General features: G+C 49.2%; 1 protein-coding gene across 1 annotated transcript in view; it reads right to left on the bottom strand.

Moving 5' to 3' along the window:
• Nucleotides 1-8: 8 nt before the first annotated feature.
• LOC134348305 (mannose-1-phosphate guanyltransferase alpha-A-like) overlaps nucleotides 9-19,162 on the bottom strand; it is a 59,954-nt gene continuing 40,800 nt past the window's right edge. Inside the window, exons 9-12 of the mRNA XM_063051475.1 lie at nucleotides 18,822-18,868; nucleotides 10,655-10,747; nucleotides 7,584-7,752; nucleotides 9-7,297 (exon numbers count right to left, since the gene is read on the bottom strand). Coding sequence (XP_062907545.1) covers nucleotides 7,197-7,297; nucleotides 7,584-7,752; nucleotides 10,655-10,747; nucleotides 18,822-18,868 — 410 coding nt within the window. The 3' untranslated portion in view covers nucleotides 9-7,196. The remainder of the gene's footprint in view (nucleotides 7,298-7,583; nucleotides 7,753-10,654; nucleotides 10,748-18,821; nucleotides 18,869-19,162) is intronic.

Genomic DNA, 19,162 nt, shown 5'->3' with positions numbered 1-19,162 from the left:
TTTCCCGTCAGTCACCTTGCGTAAACACTCCTGTACCTAGCGTCACCATGGATCGATCTGAATAACTTTGTTCCATGGGTAACAATCAGCCACAAACTCATACCTCAGTACCACAGCAGAATCTCAGACCTGGTGCGTGAGGATTCCCATCTTGCTTCAGTTATACAGCCATGAACCAGGCTTTTGGCCCAATGGGTAGTACCACCACTCATCTCATTTTCCAGCACGGTGCATAGCCAAGCCATGGCGATCCAGCCCGGCGTTCGGCCTTTAGGGTCACTGATTCCCTCCCCACAGGGCACCGTTCACTTTCTCAGTAGAACCAGTAATGTAACCACGTGCTGAGCTACAGACCCTGGTGAAGTTGCACTTGGTTGTTCTTTAGCTCTATATGGTTGGTTTCGGGGACGGGGAGGGAGTGAAGAGTCGTTGGGCTTCAGGGACAGGGATGTGAGGAATTGGAGGTCGCGCTGGAGTCTTGGCCTCCACTCTGTGGTCAAAGGCCAGTGACGTGGAATGCGATGAAGTTCACCCATAGGTGAATATCGGGCTGCTAGGTGAAGTGGCTGGATCATTAAGGTTGTGATGCTGGGATGAGTAGTGGGGACGAGCTCCCACTACGTATTATACACTTCCAATAGTGTGGATCCCAAACAGCCTCAAACAACCAACTCCTGCTCCTGCCCCTCACGTATGGCTTGGTTACTAAGCCCGGCAGAACCATTTCCATCAACAAGAAAAGGGGCAAAGACAGGTTATTGGCACCTTGAAACCAGTCACTCAGGGCAGTTGACGTTTGTTAGCTGTAGTTGGTGGCTGATCAAGGAGAAGGAAAACTGTTTTCAAAGCTCCACTGCCCTGCAGCTACACCCACTCATGGGAAAGGCTTTGGGAGTAAACCTAGAGGTGAAAAATCTGGAGCTGGAGTCCCTAAGGCAGACCTACGTTGAGTTTAGCACTGAGTGGCATCTGCTGTAACAATGCTGGTGCCGAACAGAATCGGTCTCCGCTGTTAATTTGTATTCATTCCCTGTGTGGAGAGGGGAAGCCTGTTTCATGGGGAACAATTTGCTCTCCATATCGTACTGCCCTGGCTTGTATATAGACTTCGACAGCTAGGATGCACTATTCATGATCGACCCTGATCATGAGGGCCTCAACGTAAATAAGCTGTCTTAAGTATTTATTTTGTTTTTCTTTAAATTATTGCTCTTTATCCTATGTTTTATGCTGCATCAGATCAAGAGTAACTATTATTTCATTCCCTTTTACACTTGTGTACTGGAAATGACATAAACAATCTTGAACCTTTAGGCATGAGTGACTCAGCCCTCGAACCTGATCCATCTGGGGACTCCAGCACTTGCTCACTCTCCTGACAGGTGCATTGCCTATTTCCATCTCCATCGTGTTCTGTCTGGTCACCCCATTATAGGAAGGACGTGGGAAAACAATCAGTTAATCTTCTGATTACAAGACCCTGTTAGACATTGGAATGACGCGAGTCAAGTTCACAGGTTTATTGGGAAGACGGGAGGTGGGGGAGCTGCGTGGCCTCAATTGTTGTATGGCCTCCCACGCTCACCCTGTGCTGTCACCTATTGCAGCTACCCAGAGGAGGATATGCCAGAGGCGGTGTGGGTAAAAGTCAAGGTGCGTCGGGTGAGCTGTAGTCTGTGCTGGGTTGGGGACTGGCCCCTCCATCAGTGCTGCTCTCCAGTATTCACTCAATGGAAGACTAGCTAGATTGTGTTCGTCTGCAGCTGCACTAGTGTGAGATAAGAAACTGCTGTGGCTTGTCCTTGCGGAAACGTGGCTTCAGGACAACATCCCATTTACCATCAATCTACAGGCTATGACACTCAGGGACTTGGGCTAGATATTTTATGATACTGTGTTTTCCTGCTATTATAACTATGTGCTATGTGTGACTGTTGGTACTGTGTTTTGCACCTTGGCCCTGGAGGAACGTTTTCACTTGGCTGTATTTTTATGTGTGGTTGAATGAACATGGAACTGAAATTTGGTGTGGAAGAGATTTATCAGGGTGCTGCTCAGATTAGAAAGCATGTCTTGTGAGCGAGTTGAGCAAGCTAAGGTTTTTCTCTTTGGAGTGAAAAAGGATGAGTTGACTTGATAGAGGTACACAAGATAACAAGTGGCATTGATAGTGGACCGCCAGACATTTTTTTTTCCCCAGGGTGTAAATAGCTAATACCAGAGGGCATAATTTTAAGGTGATTGAACTATAGGGGGGAAAAGTCCGAGGTAAGTTATTTTTTAAACAGCAGTGGGAACGTGGAATGCGCTTCCAGGGGTGGTGATAGAGGCAGATAAATTAGGGACATATAAGAGACTCATGGCCCTCCATTTTTTCCGACATCCATGTGCCTGTGGTAGGGAAGGGTTGGATTGATCACAGAATCTAGAGATAGGGTAGTGTAACACCCTGGTTAAGATTTTTACTGCTGTGCTGTAGGTATTTCACTTTAGCAGTTCTGTAAGAGCTGTCTGTTCTGCGTTTAGCACGTTTGGGTTTGAGCTAAAGATGAGGAGCTGTGTTCAACTTAGTAATGTTGTGTCAGCCAGTCAGGATAGTGGAGTTGGGGGGGGGGGTGGGAGGTATTTGTGACGGACACTGGTGTGAGTTGCGGTCTTTTTGGTGGGAGCTGGGAGAAGACAGGAGGGAAGATAGCTGAGGATGCCATCCCTGTTTCACAAGGTGCTTTGTACAGATGAATGGCTTCAAGGAGGAAGGACCAGTACTTCCGTGGGGGAGCCCGGTTGTTTGAGGTGGATTTTGAGTGACATTCGAAAGGTGATGTGTGCTTTCATGCAGACTGTGGATCCAGATTAAAAGGTCAAAGTCTGTCACTAGCATTGTGGCCCATCAGGACGGTGCTTATGCCGGTTTCCGTGGCGTGAAGCGACTGAGAGTACGAGAATGGCACGGCAGTTTGACTGAACGGCGGGTAAAGATGTTTTAGTTGAGCCTGGCAATGATGTGATGAGAGTGGATCTGCCTCATACGACTGAGGTACCTGGAGAAGTGGGGCCATGCTCCGTCCGTACTTTGAGGACGGAGCAAGTTCTGAAGGATGTGTTGTCACATGATGTGACTGCTCTATGTATTCGAATGACCCACAGGATGTGCCCTCCTCCATCTTCTACCGAGTCTCTCAGATGTTAGAGAGGAGGAAAACGCAATGGAGGAGTGGGAGGCCTCCCTCAGCAGGGCAAAGTCCTCAGTAGCAGCTTCTGTTGCCGAAGCAACCCGATGCCACAAGTGGGGGTTTTGCAGGACGGCGGGAAAGATCTGAGGGTCGAAGTATTTCAGATGATATTGGTTGGTACTGCCACCAGGCCTGACAAGGCTAATAGGAAGCCGGACCCACTGTGGGACATACCCAGCCAAGGCCTGCTACTGAGCGGGGCCCCTTGACCAAGGAAGTGACTAGTATTTTCTGTTACAACTGTGGAGGTGGACACTTTAAGCAGGAATGAGGAGGACAGGAAAACCTTCGGAAAGTAAATCAGCAGTTAATCAAACGGGGAAAAAAAAGTAAAACTACGGAGGGACCCAGTAAAGGAACAGGCTGACATTTCAGAGAGGATACATTCCTATCAGTGCATCAAGGGCAATGCTAAACTACCAAACTTTATTCCTGAAGGTTTAGTGGGACCAAGCTCTGCTGTATCTATACGGATTGAATGTGTTTATGCTAGAGCCATACTTGACACAGATTCTCAAGTTACTTAGCTTTATAGATCCTTTTACAACCAGTATTTGACCCATTTACCATTGACGCCACTCAGTGCCCTTGAGATTCAGGAGCTTAGTGCTGATGAATATCCAGACAATCGTTACTGTCATTGAAACTGGAGTGTTTGGAATCAGATGTTGGAGTAACTGGGTCAATTGACCCAGTGTTGGTCTGCCTGGATCCGGATGAAAAGGGTGGAGCTTCCATTCTTGTGGGAACAAACACTGCTGTTGTGAGAAGGCTGCTGGGAGCATAAAGGAGAGAACATTTCTGAAAGCCTTGTCCATCCACTTGTGTTCAGAGCCGTGTTACACCCCAGAGGAGTAGCTCGACTGGCAGGAACCCCTAAATTTGCTGGAATGTCCGAGTAAAGGAAAAGGGGATTAACTGAGAAGATGTTGGGACGCAAAGGTGTATTTTCTACTGTCGAGTCTGATGCTGGTTACTCCACTACTTGCCACACTATTGGAGCAACTGAAGACACCCCTTTCTGAGAGAGCGCTCATCTGTTAGCAACAGTAGAGATTGAAGATGCTTGGCAGCACCTGCTTAAACTGAAGGAAATTGAGTTTGGTCATGGACCGGGGGACCTCAGCCACTGGAAGACATGAGTGATAGATATGAGGAGGCACTCTTTGGTAGACAGGAAGTGTCTAAGGGGTGGTTGAACTTGGAGGAGCCGAAGATGGGATAAGGGGGTCTCAAAGAATCGAGAAACCGCCATGTAGGCTGTCCTATGATGCACTGGGAGAACTGTGTTGCATCTATCCCCCAGTGAGATATGTCGCTACCCTTTACAAATGGATTAGAGGTCATTACATCACAAAATTCCTTTGAAAACTGTTGCTAATGATGGGTCGCTATGCTGTAGGTATTTCATTTGACCAGTTCTCTAAGAGCAGTCTGTTCTGCTTTGAGCATGTTTGGGTTTAAGCTAAAGATAAGGGACTATGTTGTTCACCTTGGGAATGTTGTCAGCCAATCAGGATGGTGGAATTGGGAGAGGGTTCTAGAGAATGCTGGGTGGAGAGGTATTCGTGATGGACACTGGTGTGTGTCGGTCTTTTTGGTGGGAACTGAGAGAAAACAGGAGGGAAGATGGCTGAGGATGCCATCTCTGTTTCACAAGGTGCTTTGTACAGATGAATGGCTTCGAGGAAGGACCAATACTCCCGTGGGGGAGCCCGTTTGTTTGAGGTGGATTTCTAGCAGCATTCGGAAGGCGGTGTGTGCTTTCGTGCACACTTGTGGGTCCAGCACGTGAGTTAAAGACAACTTTAAGCTGAGCTCCAAACTTGTGCACACATTTGGACTGGGTTAACTGTAATGGGCCCTTTTTATTTTGTCCTTTAATTTTTCCTACTAACTGTTCGATAATGCTGACATTTGTAAATATACTTACTTTATAATTGTATACAGTCTGTCATTGCTGCCGGGCAATTGCAAGGGACCAGTAGTTACACAATATTCACACAGAGTGGGGTTTGGGTGAGCGAGACATCCCAGTGCCCTTGGGTTTGGTGGGATCATACTGACCCTAGACAGAGTCTGATAAAGGTGAGGGGCTAACGAGCCACATCTCTGGAGATGCCAGTTTAAAAAAGAAGTTTCAGTACATTAAAAGAGCAATCAAATATGTCCTGAAAGTCGAATGGGCACAGAAACAGGCTGATTGGCCAACTGGTCCTTGCTGTGCAAGATTCCTGATATATTTTTTTTAAACTTTCAATGTACACCACACCACTAATCTCATTTTCCAGCACGGTGCATAGTCAAGCCATGGCGATCCAGCCCGGTGTTTGAACTTTGGAGTCACTGATTCCCTCCCCACAGGTTACATCACTTTCTCAGTAATGTAACCAGCCGCTGAGCTACAGACCCTGGTGAAGTTGCACTTGGTTGTTCTTTAGCTCTACTGGAGACAGTGGGGGCATGGGGGGTCAAGTTGGGGTTTAGGGACAGAGACATAAAGAGTTAGAGGTCGTGCTGGAGTCTTGGCCTCCACTCTGTGGTCAAAGGCCAGTGACGTGGAATGCGATGAAGTTCACCCGTAGGTGAATATCGGGCTGCTAAGTGAAGTGGCTGGATCATTAAGGTTGTGATGCTGGGACGAGTAGTGGGGACGAGCTCCCACTACGTATTATACACTTCCAATAGTGTGGATCCCAAATAGCCTCAAACAACCAGCTCCTGCTCCTGCCCCTCACGTATGGCTTGGTTACTAAGCCTGGCAGAACCATTTCCATCAACAAGAAAAGGGGCAAAGACAGGTTATTGGCACCTTGAAACCAGTCACTCAGGGCAGTTGATGTTCGTTAGCTGTGGTTGGCGGCTCATCTAGGAGAAGGAAAACTGTTTTCAAAGCTCCACTGCCCTGCAGCTACACCCACTCATGGGAAAGGCTTTGGGAGTAAACCTAGAGGTGAAAAATCTGGAGCTGGAGTCCCTAAGGCAGACCTACGTTGAATTTAGCACTGAGTGGCATCTGCTGTGACAACCATGGGTAACAACTTGTTCTCCAGATTGTAGTGCCCTGGCTTGCATTTGGACGTTGATGTAGATAGCTGGGTTGCCATGTTCACGGTCAGCCCCAACTGACGGAGGCCCAGTTAAAAACCAAAATAAAACCCGGGGATCGGAGAGCATGAGTGAGGCTGACCCTGTAGCTATGTGTGTCCATGAGTACGGAATTCAGCGTCCCATCGTCGGCGAGCCCTGGGGTTGATGAATGAGCAAGTCGAGGCCCGATGGACAAAGCCCTGGCATTGCGAGGCCACTGGGGAAATCAGAAGGCTACTGTCTGCGGGTCCACTGGAGGCCTGTCTGTCTATGTGAATTGCAGGGTAGGAGGGAGGTGAGGGGCTTCTTCTCCTGTTGTTGCTGAACATGGTGGGCGTGCTACGTTGGCACCAGGATGTGCGGCCACACTTGCGGGCTGCCCCCAGCACATCCTCAGGTCGTTTGTTAACACAAGTGATGTATTGATATATGATAATTGAACAAATCTGAATCTAACGTCAGAGTGGGATTCAGACAGGCAGGCGAACTGTGCTCAAAGGGAAAATCTCTTTATTTACGATTCAGTAGTCACGCCACAGCCATCATCCTCTTTGACAGCGAGAGGGATGGGTGGCTGTGTCTGGACACACGGATCAGGGCATTAGTGGGCCTGAACTCGCATGTCCCTAACACAGTGGTCTGGTGCACACGGTGGGGCAGCGGTATGTGCAGAGCAGAGATACAGTCCAAACTCCCATGGTGTGTGGACATTCATGGGCTGGAGAGAGCTGAGAGGACTGATTAAACCTGGAACACAGCGAGGGGAAGGTGACGAGTAGATGGTATGACAGAACAGCTGGCCCCACCTGTGCATCCCACAGCAAGTGAGCCAGCGGCAGCCTCCTCAGTCCTGGGGGTCTGCCCCCGCCCTCGTCACAGGATGATCTGGTTCTTGAAGCTGCGGTTCAGTTCTTTGTGTGGGAGTACGATGGAGTTCAGAATGATCACCTCAGCGGGAATACTGACGTTACAGCCTGCGGGGAGCAAACAGCAGCTGAAATGACACCCCGGCATCAGTCAAAGTCCCAGCGCACCAGCCCTACCCCCATGGAATATGGACTCTGGCTCCAGTGCAGCAGTAACATTTGCAACTCTGCTAATCTGCTCCACTAGACCCTTCGGCCCATCTTGTCTGTGCTGATATCTACGCAACATCGTGGACTGCAAAGCCTTGCTTGTACGTTCTATGTCCTTATTGAATGTGTGTGTGATCTGAGATACAGGTACGTACACGGAGGCTTATGTCCATTCAGTTCTTACCGAGGATGGTGATGGAGGGGTTGAGTTTGCCGTCACTGAAGAGCGTTTCACTGTCGATCTTTGCGTAGGGGTCGTTTGGATTCGGGTCACTGGGGGTGCCTTCTACCCGAGACCACTTGCCAACAGCGCTGTCCCAGCCCACGATGCAGTTCAACACACAGCAGTGGTCCTGTACAACAGAGATGGCCAATTAGAACCGGAAAGCAGCTGTGGGGGCAGGCCATTCGGCCCCTTGAACCTGCTCTATCCCACGAAATCACAACTATTCTGACTGGACTCTTGCTCGACTTATAAAAACGAGATTCGGCAAATGATGGAAATGGTGAACACACAGTACTGGAGGAACTCAACAGTTGAGGCAGAATCTATGCTTTAGCCGGGATAAACAGTTGACGACTGACAGAAAGGTGTCAGAAAAGGGCCAGTAACGTGAAGGATCCCACCCACACAGTGCTCATGGACTGTTTATCCCACTCCCATCAGGGAGGATGCTACGTAGGCACTTGATCAGGACTGATGAAGGGTCTTGGCCCGAACGTCAGCTGCTTATTCAGCTCTACTTACCTGCCTGTAGCTGGGAACTCCCTTGGGTTGCACGTCTGCCTGCCTGGGCTGAATCTGAATCGCAATCTCACAGACACACCTTGGGACCCAGGGAAGAATAGGTCTTTGACAGTTGCTAACACACAAGTTGGGAGTAGATCACTGGTCTCTCGAGCTGACACCGCCACTTTACAATGTGATTTCTTATCTACCATGATACAACTCTCCATCCTGCACATCCCTGGTAAATGCTCATCGTGCTGACCCAATATCCCTACCTTTGCTGTAAAAGTGACATGAAAGGTCTTGTTGAGCAATTCTCTCCCAAGGCCTCAGCAGCTGATTCCCAGACTCCGTCTACAATTCTAGCTGCCTGGGTAAAGCAGCCAGCATCATCAAGGACTCCAGCCGTCCCAGACAGACTCCGTCCTCCCCTCTCCCATTGGGCACCAGGCTCAAGAACAGGTTATCAGACTCTGGTATGCTAAGATGGAATCTTGACCTCACAATCTACCTCATTATGACCTTGCACATTACTGTTTACCTGCACTCCACCTTCTTTTTAACTGTTACACTTTATTCTGCACTGCTAGTATTTCACTTTGTTTTACCTCAATGATAAAAAAAAAATACAGCACAAAACAGGCCCTTCAGCCCATCTAGCCCATGCTGAAACATTTAAACTGTCTACTCCTATCGACCTGCAGTGGAATCATAGCCCTCCATAGGCCGACCATCCACGTACCTATCCAAACTCTTAAACATTGAAATCAAACTTGCACCCACCATTTGCACTGGCAGCTTGTTCTACACTCTCACTACCCTCTGAGTGAAGATCTATCAAAATTAACCTTTCTCCAATTTAGAGTCTCAACCTGTGGTCCAGACCTATCTTTTTCTATATTTCCTTTGAAACTAATGGCATTATAATCACTTGATGCAAAGTATTCCCTCACACAAACTTCTGTCACCTGCCCTGTCTCATTCCCTAATAGCAGATCAAGTATCATGCTCTCTCGTTGGAACTTCTATGTACTAATTAAGGAAATTTTCTGAACACATTGACAAACTCTTTCCCATCCTTTTACATCCTTTACAATATTGAAATCCCAGTCAACATACGGAAAATTAAAATCACCTACTATAACAACCTTGCGTTTCTCGCAACAGTCTGCAATCTCTCTACAAATTTTTTCCTCAGTCCTATGGAGAATTGGGTTGTCTATAATATAGCCCCATCAACATGGTCATATCCATCTTATTCCTCAGTTCTACCCATAAAGTCTCATCAGATGAGTTCTCCAGCCTGTCCTCACGGAGCACTGCTGTGACATTTTCCATGGCTAGTAACTCCACCCCTCCTCCTTTAATCCCCCCTGCTTTAGGCATGACAAAGAACAGAACCCCGGAATATTGGGCTGCCCCTCCTGCAACCAAGTCTCACTAATGGCTACAATATCATAATTCCACGTGTTGATCCATGCTGAGCTCAGCTGCCTTTCCTATGTTGCTTCTTGCATTGAAATATACACAGCTCAGGGCATTAGTCACACCATGATCAACCTTTTGATTCCTGACCTTGTCTGCGGTTTTATCAACATCTGTCTCCACTATCTGTTCTGGCACTCAGGTTCCCATCCCCTGCAACTCTAGTTTAAACTCACAACCCTCTATGCAGCACTGGAAAACCTTCCTGCTAGGATAATAGTCCCACTCTAGTTTAAGTGCAAGCTCTCCCTTATGTACAGTCCCACCTTCCCTGGAAGAGAGCATAATGATCCCTCCGTCCTGCACCAACTCCTTAGCCACGTGTTAACCTGTATGATTTTCTTATTTCTGACCACACAAGCATGTGGCACGGGTAGCAAGCCTGAGGTCACAACCCTGGAGGTCCTGCCCTTTAACTTAGCACCTAACTCCCTGAACTCCCTAAGCAGAAAGTTGTCAGTCTTCCTACCCATATCATTGGTACCTACATGCACCATGACCTCTAGCTGCTCACCCTCCCACTTAAGAATCCTGAGGACTTGATCCAAGTCATCCCAGACCCTGGAAGCACTAAGTAACATACCATCCAGGAATCTTGTTCTCATCCACAGAATCTTCTTTCTGTTCCCCTATCACCACAGCTCCCCTCTTCTGCCTTTCTCTCCTGAGTGACAGAGCTAGTATGAAAGACAAGCGTTTCACTGTACCTCAGTACAGGTGACATTAATAAACAAATATCATCTCCTGGTCAACCACTTGTTGTACTCCTAACAGTGGGGACTGTTTACCTCCCATTGTTGTAAGCACCCAAAGGCATCAACTGTTTTGGCATGTCTTTGAAAGTTCTGGGGTCTGCACTACTTGCATTAATATCCTGCCCGGACTGGAATGCGCGGTCCCGGGGGCGAGGCCCTGCCCGGACTGGGATGCGCGGTACCGAGGGGGGGGGGGGGGGGCGAGGCCCTGCCGGACTGGGATGCGCGGTCCCGGGGGGGGGTGGGGGGGGGTGCGAGGCCCTGCCCGGACTGGGATGTGCGTACCTGCAGCAAGGCTCCGTGTAAGATGATGGATTCCCGCACTCGAACACCAGCACCGATGGTCACTCCCATGCTGATGGTGACATTGGGACCCAGCTGTGCATAAAGATGAGAAATAAAACACTAGACCTGATGGAAATATATAAATTTCTGAGGCACGGATAGTCAGCACAGAAATATTGAAAGGCACACATTTCAGGTGACAAGATCACAGCCACAGGAGACACTCATTCCCTCTGCCATCAGTTTTACAGCAGCGGTACACTGCAATATATAATTGAAAAAAACTAACCAACAATAAGGAATGTGTATATAAAATTACACGAGTATGCAAAAGAAGAAAAAAAACTAGAGGTGTTGTTCGTGGGTTAATTATCAATTCAGAAATCTGATGGCAGAGGGGAAGAGTGTGTCTTCAAACTCCTGTGAGACCACCTTGATGGTAGCAATGAGATGAAGGCATGGTCCTGGTGGATGGGTGTCCTGAAAGACGGAAACTGCCTTTTTGAGACATCACCTTATGAAAATGTCCTCAATGCTGGGGGGGCTATTGCCCAGGATGGAGCTGGCGGAGTGAGCAACTTTCTACAGCCTTTTCTGATCCTGTCCAAACCTGACAGTTCAAACCAGAGAGGGGGAAAGTTTAACAATGGTGCGTGGGGCATTTTGTTTTTAAACTGGCGGGTGCTGGAATGGGCTGCCTGGTGTAGTGGTGGGGCTATATGATGTATGTATTTAAGAGGCTCTTGGACAGACAGATGAATGTGCAGAAAATTAAAGGAGCCATCTCCCTGACCCTACACTCATCTCTGGAGCATCTGAACAGTAAAAACATCTGCATTAGAATATTGTTTATTGACGAAAGCTCTGCTTCAATACTATAATTCGAAGCAAACTCACCACCAAGCTCCTAGAGCTGGGACACCAGACCTTCCTTTGCAATGGATCCTGACTTCAGTAAGGATAGGCAATAATGCCTCTGGTATGATTATTCTCCACACTGGTGTCCTCAGTCCATTAGACATAAAAACAGAATTAGGCCATTCCACCATGGCTTGTTTATTATCCCTCTCAACTCCATTCTCCTGCCTTCGCCCCATAACATTTGACGCCATGATTAATCAAGAACCTATCAACCTCTGTCTTAAGTATACCCAATGACTTGGCCTGCTCAGCTGCCTGTGGCAATGAATTCCAGAGATTCACCAGCCTCTGACTAAAGAAATGCTTCCTTATCTCTGTTCTAAATTAACATCCCTCAATTCTGAGGTGCTTCCCTCTGGCTCTAGACTTCCCCATTATAGGAAATATCCTTTCTTCATCGACTTTATCTAAACCTTTCAATATTCGATAGATTGCAATGAGACTCCATTCTTCAAAACTCCAGCAAGTACAGGCCCAGAGCTATCAAAAGTGCCTCATGTGTTAACCCTTTCATTCCTGGAACATTCTCATCAATCTCCTCTGGACCCTCTCCAATGCCAGCACATCTTTTCTATAAAGATGCAAAACTGCTCACAATATTCCATGTGTGGTCTGACCAAGGCCTTATAAAGCCTCAGCATTATATCCTTGCTTTTATATTCTTGTCATCTCAAAATGAATGCTAACATTGCATTTGCCTTCCTCACTACTGACAACCTGCAAGTTAAACTTTCCTGTAATACCATGAGCTCTACTTCATTAAGCAGCCTTTGAACTTTGAACCAAGCAGCCTCATGCACGGCACCTTGTCAAAGGCCTTCTGAAAATCCAAATAAACAACATCCACTGACTCTCTTTGTCCATCCTGCTTGTTATTTCCTCAAAGAATTCCAACAGGTTAGTCAGGTAAGATTTTCCCTTTGGGAAAACCATGCTGAATTTGGCCTATTTGATCATGTATCTCCAAGTACCCTGAAACCTCATCCTTGAAAATTATCTCCAATATCTTCCCAACTACTGAAGTCAGGCTAACCAGTTTTTTAATTTTCTTTTATCTGTCTCCTTTCAGATTTTTCAGATATATTAAGTGTAAAAGAGAAGAGTGGATATCGAACTGCTGGAAAATGACACTGGAGAGGTAGAAATGGGGACAAAGAAATGGTGGACAAACTTAGTAAGTATTTTGCGTCAGCCTTCACTGTGGAAGACACCAGCAGAATGCCAGAAATGCGAGAGTGTCAGGGAGCAGAAATGAGTGCAGCTTCCCAAGCATCTTCTCCTTAGTAATAGCAATGACAAAGTCACCTGGACCAGATGGACTACACCCCAGGGTTCTGAAAGAGGTAGCTGTAAAGATTGTAGAGGCATTAGTAAAGCTTTTTCAAGGATGACAGTTTCTGGTTCCTGAGGACCAGAAAATTGCAAAAGTCTCTCCATTTGTCCCCATTTCTACCTCTCCAGTGTCATTTTCCAGCAGTTCGATATCCACTCATCTCCTTTACACTTAATATTTCTGAAAAATCTTTTTGTATCCTCTTTTATTATTGGCTAAATAACATAGAACATCTGACATAGAAATCTACAGCACATTACAGGCTCTTCGGCCCACAATGTTGTGCCGACCATGTAACCTACTCAAGAAACTACCAAGAATTTCCCTACCGCAAAGCCCTCTATTTTTCTAAGCTCTATGTACCCACCTAAGAGTCTCTTCAAAGACCCTATCGCCAGCAGCCCATTCCATGCACCCACCACTCTGTGTAGAAAAACTTACCCGTGACATCCCCTCCATATCTACTTCCGAGCACCTTAAAACTGTGCCCCTTTGTTTTAGCCATTTCAGCCCTGGGAAAAAAGCCTCTGACTATCCACACGATCAATGCCTCTCATCACCTTATACACCTCTATCAGGTCACCTCTCATCCTCCGTCGCTCTAAGGAGAAAAGGCCAAGTTCACTCAACCTATTCTCATAAGGCACGCTCTCCAATCCAGGCAACATCCTTGTAAATCTCCTCTGCACCCTTTCTATAGTTTCCACACCCTTCCTGTAGTGACCAGAACTGAGCACAGAACTACAAGTGGGGTCTGACCAGAGTCTTGATTTTATGCTGTCTTTACCTTCCCTTGTCAGACACAGTGGTCTCATCCTTCCTTTAGAACACTTCATCTTTGGGATCTGCACCTCCCAAATTTCCCCCATAAACACCAGCCATTGCTGTTCAGTTGTCATCCCTGCCAGTGTCCCCTTCCAATCAGCTTCGGCCAGCTCCTCTCTCGTGACTCTGTAATTCCCTTTACTCCATGTAATACTGATACATTGGATTTTATCTTCTCCTTGTCAAACTGCAGGGTGAATTCTACCATATTATGATCACTGTCTCTGACTGTACACCCTGTGTAGTAATGACCGCATGGCCAGGTCCTGCTCCAACACCATCTACAAGTTTGCAGACAGTATCACTGTAGTGGGCTCTATGTCAAATCATAAATTGTTGTAAAAGAAGAAAGAGCTTAGTGACATGGTGTCATGTCTACATTTTGCTCAATGTCAACAAAACAAAAGAGCTGGTCATTGACTTTAGGAGGGGGCAGGTATTGGTGGTGCACATGCTCCTGTTTGCTGAGGGAGACTTGTTGAGAGTTAAGTTCCTTGGACTGAACATCACCAATAGTCTGTCCTGGTCCAACCACTGGAGCCCAATCACAGCCACAAGAAAGCTCACCAATGCCTTTACTGCCTCAGGCTGCTAAGGAAATTGGGCACATCCCCTTTGACCCTCACAAATATTTTATCTGGATGCTCGACAGCTTGGTGTACAACTGCTCTGTCCATGACTGCAAGAAAGTGCAGAGGAATAAAGGGTACGAGCCTGACCTGCTGAGTTCCCCCAGCAGTTTGGGTTTGTTACTCTGGATTTTCAGCATCTGCAGGCTCTCTTCTGTTGACGAAACTGCAGAGTTGTGAGCCTAGCTCAGCACAGCCTCCCCTCCACACTCCCCTCTACACTCCCCGCTGCCTCAGCCTATCATGGAAACCAGCCTCCCCTCCGCACTCCCCTCTACACTCCCCGCTGCCTCAGCCTATCATGGAAACCAGCCTCCCCTCCGCACTCCCCTCTACACTCCCCGCTGCCTCAGCCTATCATGGAAACCAGCCTCCCCTCCACACTCCCCTCCGCACTCCCCTCTACACTCCCCGCTGCCTCTGCCTGTCACGGAAACCAGCCTCCCCTCTACACTCCCCTCCACACTCCCCTCCGCACTCCCCTCCACACTCCCCTCCACACTCCCCTCTACACTCCCCGCTGCCTCAGCCTATCATGGAAACCAGCCTCCCCTCCGCACTCCCCTCCACACTCCCCGCTGCCTCTGCCTGTCACGAAAACCAGCCTCCCCTCTACACTCCCCGCTGCCTCTGCCTGTCACGGAAACCAGCCTCCCCTCTACACTCCCCTCCGCACTCTCCTCTACACTCCCCGCTGCCTCAGCCTATCATGGAAACCAGCCTCCCCTCCACACTCCCCTCCGCACTCCCCTCTACACTCTCCTCTACACTCCCCGCTGCCTCTGCCTGTCACGGAAACCAGCCTCCCCTCTACACTCCCCTCCGCACTCTCCTCTACACTCCCCTCCACACTCCCCTCTACACTCCCCACTGCCTCAGCCTATCATGGAAACCAGCCTCCCCTCCGCACTCCCCGCTGCCTCAGCCTATCATGGAAACCAGCCTCCCCTCCACACTCCCCTCTACACTCCCCGCTGCCTCAGCCTATCATGGAAACCAGCCTCCCCTCCACACTCCCCGCTGCCTCTGCCTGTCACGGAAACCAGCCTCCCTTCTACACTCCCCTCCACACTCTCCTCTACACTCCCCTCCACACTCCCCGCTGCCTCTGCCTGTCACGGAAACCAGCCTCCCCTCTACACTCCCCTCCGCACTCCCCTCGACACTCCCCTCCACACTCTCCTCTACACTCCCCTCCACACTCCCCGCTGCCTCAGCCTATCATGGAAACCAGCCTCCCCTCCGCACTCCCCTCGACACTCCCCTCCACACTCTCCTCTACACTCCCCTCCACACTCCCCGCTGCCTCTGCCTGTCACGGAAACCAGCCTCCCCTCTACACTCCCCTCCACACTCTCCTCTACACTCCCTGCTGCCTCAGCCTATCATGGAAACCAGCCTCCCCTCCGCACTCCCCTCTACACTCTCCTCTACACTCCCCGCTGCCTCTGCCTGTCACGGAAACCAGCCTCCCCTCTACACTCCCCGCTGCCTCTGCCTGTCACGGAAACCAGCCTCCCCTCTACACTCCCCTCCGCACTCCCCTCTACACTCCCCTCCGTACTCCCTCCGCACTCCCCTCTACAATCCCCTCCACACTCCCCTCCACACTCCCCTCCACACTCCCCTCCACACTCTCCTCTACACTCTCCTCTACACTCTCCTCTACACTCTCCTCTACACTCCCCTCTACACTCCCCTCTACACTCCCCGCTGCCTCAGCCTATCATGGAAACCAGCCTCCCCTCCGCACTCCCCTCTACACTCCCCGCTGCCTCTGCCTGTCACGGAAACCAGCCTCCCCTCTACACTCCCCTCCGCACTCTCCTCCACACTCCCCTCCACACTCTCCTCTACACTCCCCTCCGCACTCCCCGCTGCCTCAGCCTATCATGGAAACCAGCCTCCCCTCCGCACTCCCCTCTACACTCCCCGCTGCCTCTGCCTGTCACGGAAACCAGCCTCCCCTCTACACTCCCCTCCGCACTCCCCTCCACACTCCCCTCTACACTCCCCTCCACACTCTCCTCCGCACTCTCCTCTACACTCCCCTCCGCTCTCCCCTCCCCGCTGCCTCTGTCACGGAAACCAGCCTCCCCTCTACACTCCCCTCCGCACTCTCCTCTACACTCCCCTCCGCACTCCCCTGTACACTCCCCGCTGCCTCAGCCTATCATGGAAACCAGCCTCCCCTCCACACTCCCCTCTACACTCCCCTCCGCACTCTCCTCTACACTCCCCTCCGCACTCCCCGCTGCCTCAGCCTATCATGGAAACCAGCCTCCCCTCCGCACTCCCCTCTACACTCCCCTCCACACTCCCCTCTACACTCCCCTCCGCACTCTCCTCTACACTCCCCTCCACACTCCCCTCTACACTCCCCTCCGCACTCCCCGCTGCCTCAGCCTATCACGGAAACCAGCCTCCCCTCCACACTTCCCTCTACACTCCCCTCCACACTTCCCTCCACACTCCCCGCTGCCGCTGCCTCACTGAAGCAGCCAGAGTACTGAAGTCCCCAACCACCCCGGACATTCTCTCTCCTTCCCTCACCCATCGGGCAGAAGACACAAAAGTTTGAAAGCACGTATCACTAGGCTCAAGGACAGCTTCTACCCTGCTGTTATAAGAACTGTTCCCCAGTACAATTAAATGGGCTGTTAACTTCACAATCTATCTCACTACGACCTTGCACCTTGCTGTCTGCCTGCACTGCACTTTTTCTGTAACTGATGCACTTTAAATGTAACACTGCATTCTGTACTTGTTTTACTGTGTTCTACCTGAATGCACTGTGTAACCATTTGATCTGTATGAACAGTATGCAAGATAAGCTTTTCACTCTATCTTGGTTCAGGTGACTATTTGCCAAATTTACCAATTTGTGTACAGGCAGCTTAATTTGGTGTTTTGTTCAGCACAGAGATTGTGGGCTGAAGGGCCTGTTTCTGTAGTACAGTTCCATGGCTTAAACATCCTGAACTGGGAAACAACCTGGAGCTGGAGATTCAGTGATCAAAGGACTCAGAGTGAGGGGTGTTGGTTGAATATAATCAGAGTAGGAGTTAGGAACGGGATTACTTTTTGTCCCTGAGCTGCTGTCTTATTGGTCAGTGACGGCAGACTTGATCAGAGGTTTCGGAAGGCAATTGTGACACCGCATGCAGAGTCTCCGATACCTTAGGGGAAATTGTTTGTGGACATGAGGAAGGAACAGGGGATTAGGACAAAAGTCGATCTCTCCTACAGAACCAGCACAGGCACATCACGCAGACCAGCCTCCTCAGTTTCATGTTGTATACTATAGTCTTGTAACTCAGATAAAGAAATATTAGCTTTATTGTTACATGTACATTGAAACATCAAAACATACAGTGAAATGTGTTGTTTGCGTCTGAGGATGTGCTGGGGTCTTCACCATGCACCAACACAGCACGGCTATAACTCATCAACTCTAACCTGTCTGTCTTTGGACTGCAGGAGGAGAGCACAGCACCCAGGGATAACCCACACAGTTACAGGGGGGAGGATACAAACTCCTTACAATGACTGAATTGAACACCAATCACTGGGGCTGTAAAGTGCTGCACTAACCACTACGATACCGTGCTGGCCCTCAAGATATAAGAGCTGAGGAGTCAGGTTACCATTTTGTTAAGCCACATTGGAGCATTGCGTACAGTTCTGGTCGCCAGACTACAGGATGTGACTGCACTGGAGAGTCGCCAGGATGCTGCCTGGGACAGAGTGTTATAGGTACAAGAGAGACTGAAGAGGCTGAGATATTTAAACAAATTATGGGAAGACAGAGTAGAGAGAAAATGTCTTTTCCCAATGGTGGGGTATTTACACAAGGCAGAGGTATCATAGAACAGGATGGTGCCAGGACATGTGGACCTGATTTATAGGGAGAGATTGAATAGATTATGATTTTATTCCCTGGAGTGTAGGATAATGAGGAGAGATTTGATAGAGGGATCCAAAATGTTAAGGGGTATAGATAGGGTCAGTGCAAGCAGGCTTTTTCCACTGTGGTTGGGTGAGGCTAGAACTAGTGGTCATGGGTTAAGGGTGAAAGGTAAAATGTTTAAGGGGAACCTGAGGGGGATCTTCAATCGAGAGTGGTGAGAGTGTGGAACGAGCTGCCAGCGGAAGTATAGGATATGGGTTTGGTTTCAATGTTTAAGAGAAGTTTGGATAAGAACATGGATGGGAGGGTATGGAGGGATATGGACCGGGTGCAGGTCAGTGTGTCTATGCAGAATAACAAGTCAGCACAGACTAAATGGACCAAAAGGCCTGTTCCTGTGCTGCGGTGCCCTATGACTAGAACATCAAAGAAGCATATGGGATCGCCCAAGCACAGGTGCTTCTGGGCCTAATGCTTTTGAATGGAAAGAGTGTAGGCAGGTACATGGGGCTGAAAGGCCATCACAGTGTTGGACGACTGTAAACTCACCACTGCTGTGGGGTCAATTGTTGCTGTCGGGTGGATGTAAACATTGCCTGTCAGGGATTAAGCACAGAATTACAACCAGAATCCAGACACTTCCCAGCATCAACTCTCCCATCCCATCACCCCAACCTGTCACCCCCATATTGTCACAGCTCCCTCCCCCTCACCCCAACCTGTCACCCCCAGATTGTCACAGCTCCTTCCCCCTCACCTCTCCCACTGCGCCCCACACCCACTAACATCATTTACAGACCTGCAGGCATTGCTCCCCCAGAGATCTGAAGACACACTACAACAAAAATTGAAAAAGGTAAACAGATCTCGGATCCACGGCACCCACTACA

The sequence above is a fragment of the Mobula hypostoma genome, chromosome 6 (assembly GCF_963921235.1).
Source record: "Mobula hypostoma chromosome 6, sMobHyp1.1, whole genome shotgun sequence".
NCBI classification, from domain to species: Eukaryota; Metazoa; Chordata; class Chondrichthyes; order Myliobatiformes; family Myliobatidae; genus Mobula; species Mobula hypostoma.
This window is presented reverse-complemented; position numbering and strand designations above follow the sequence as displayed.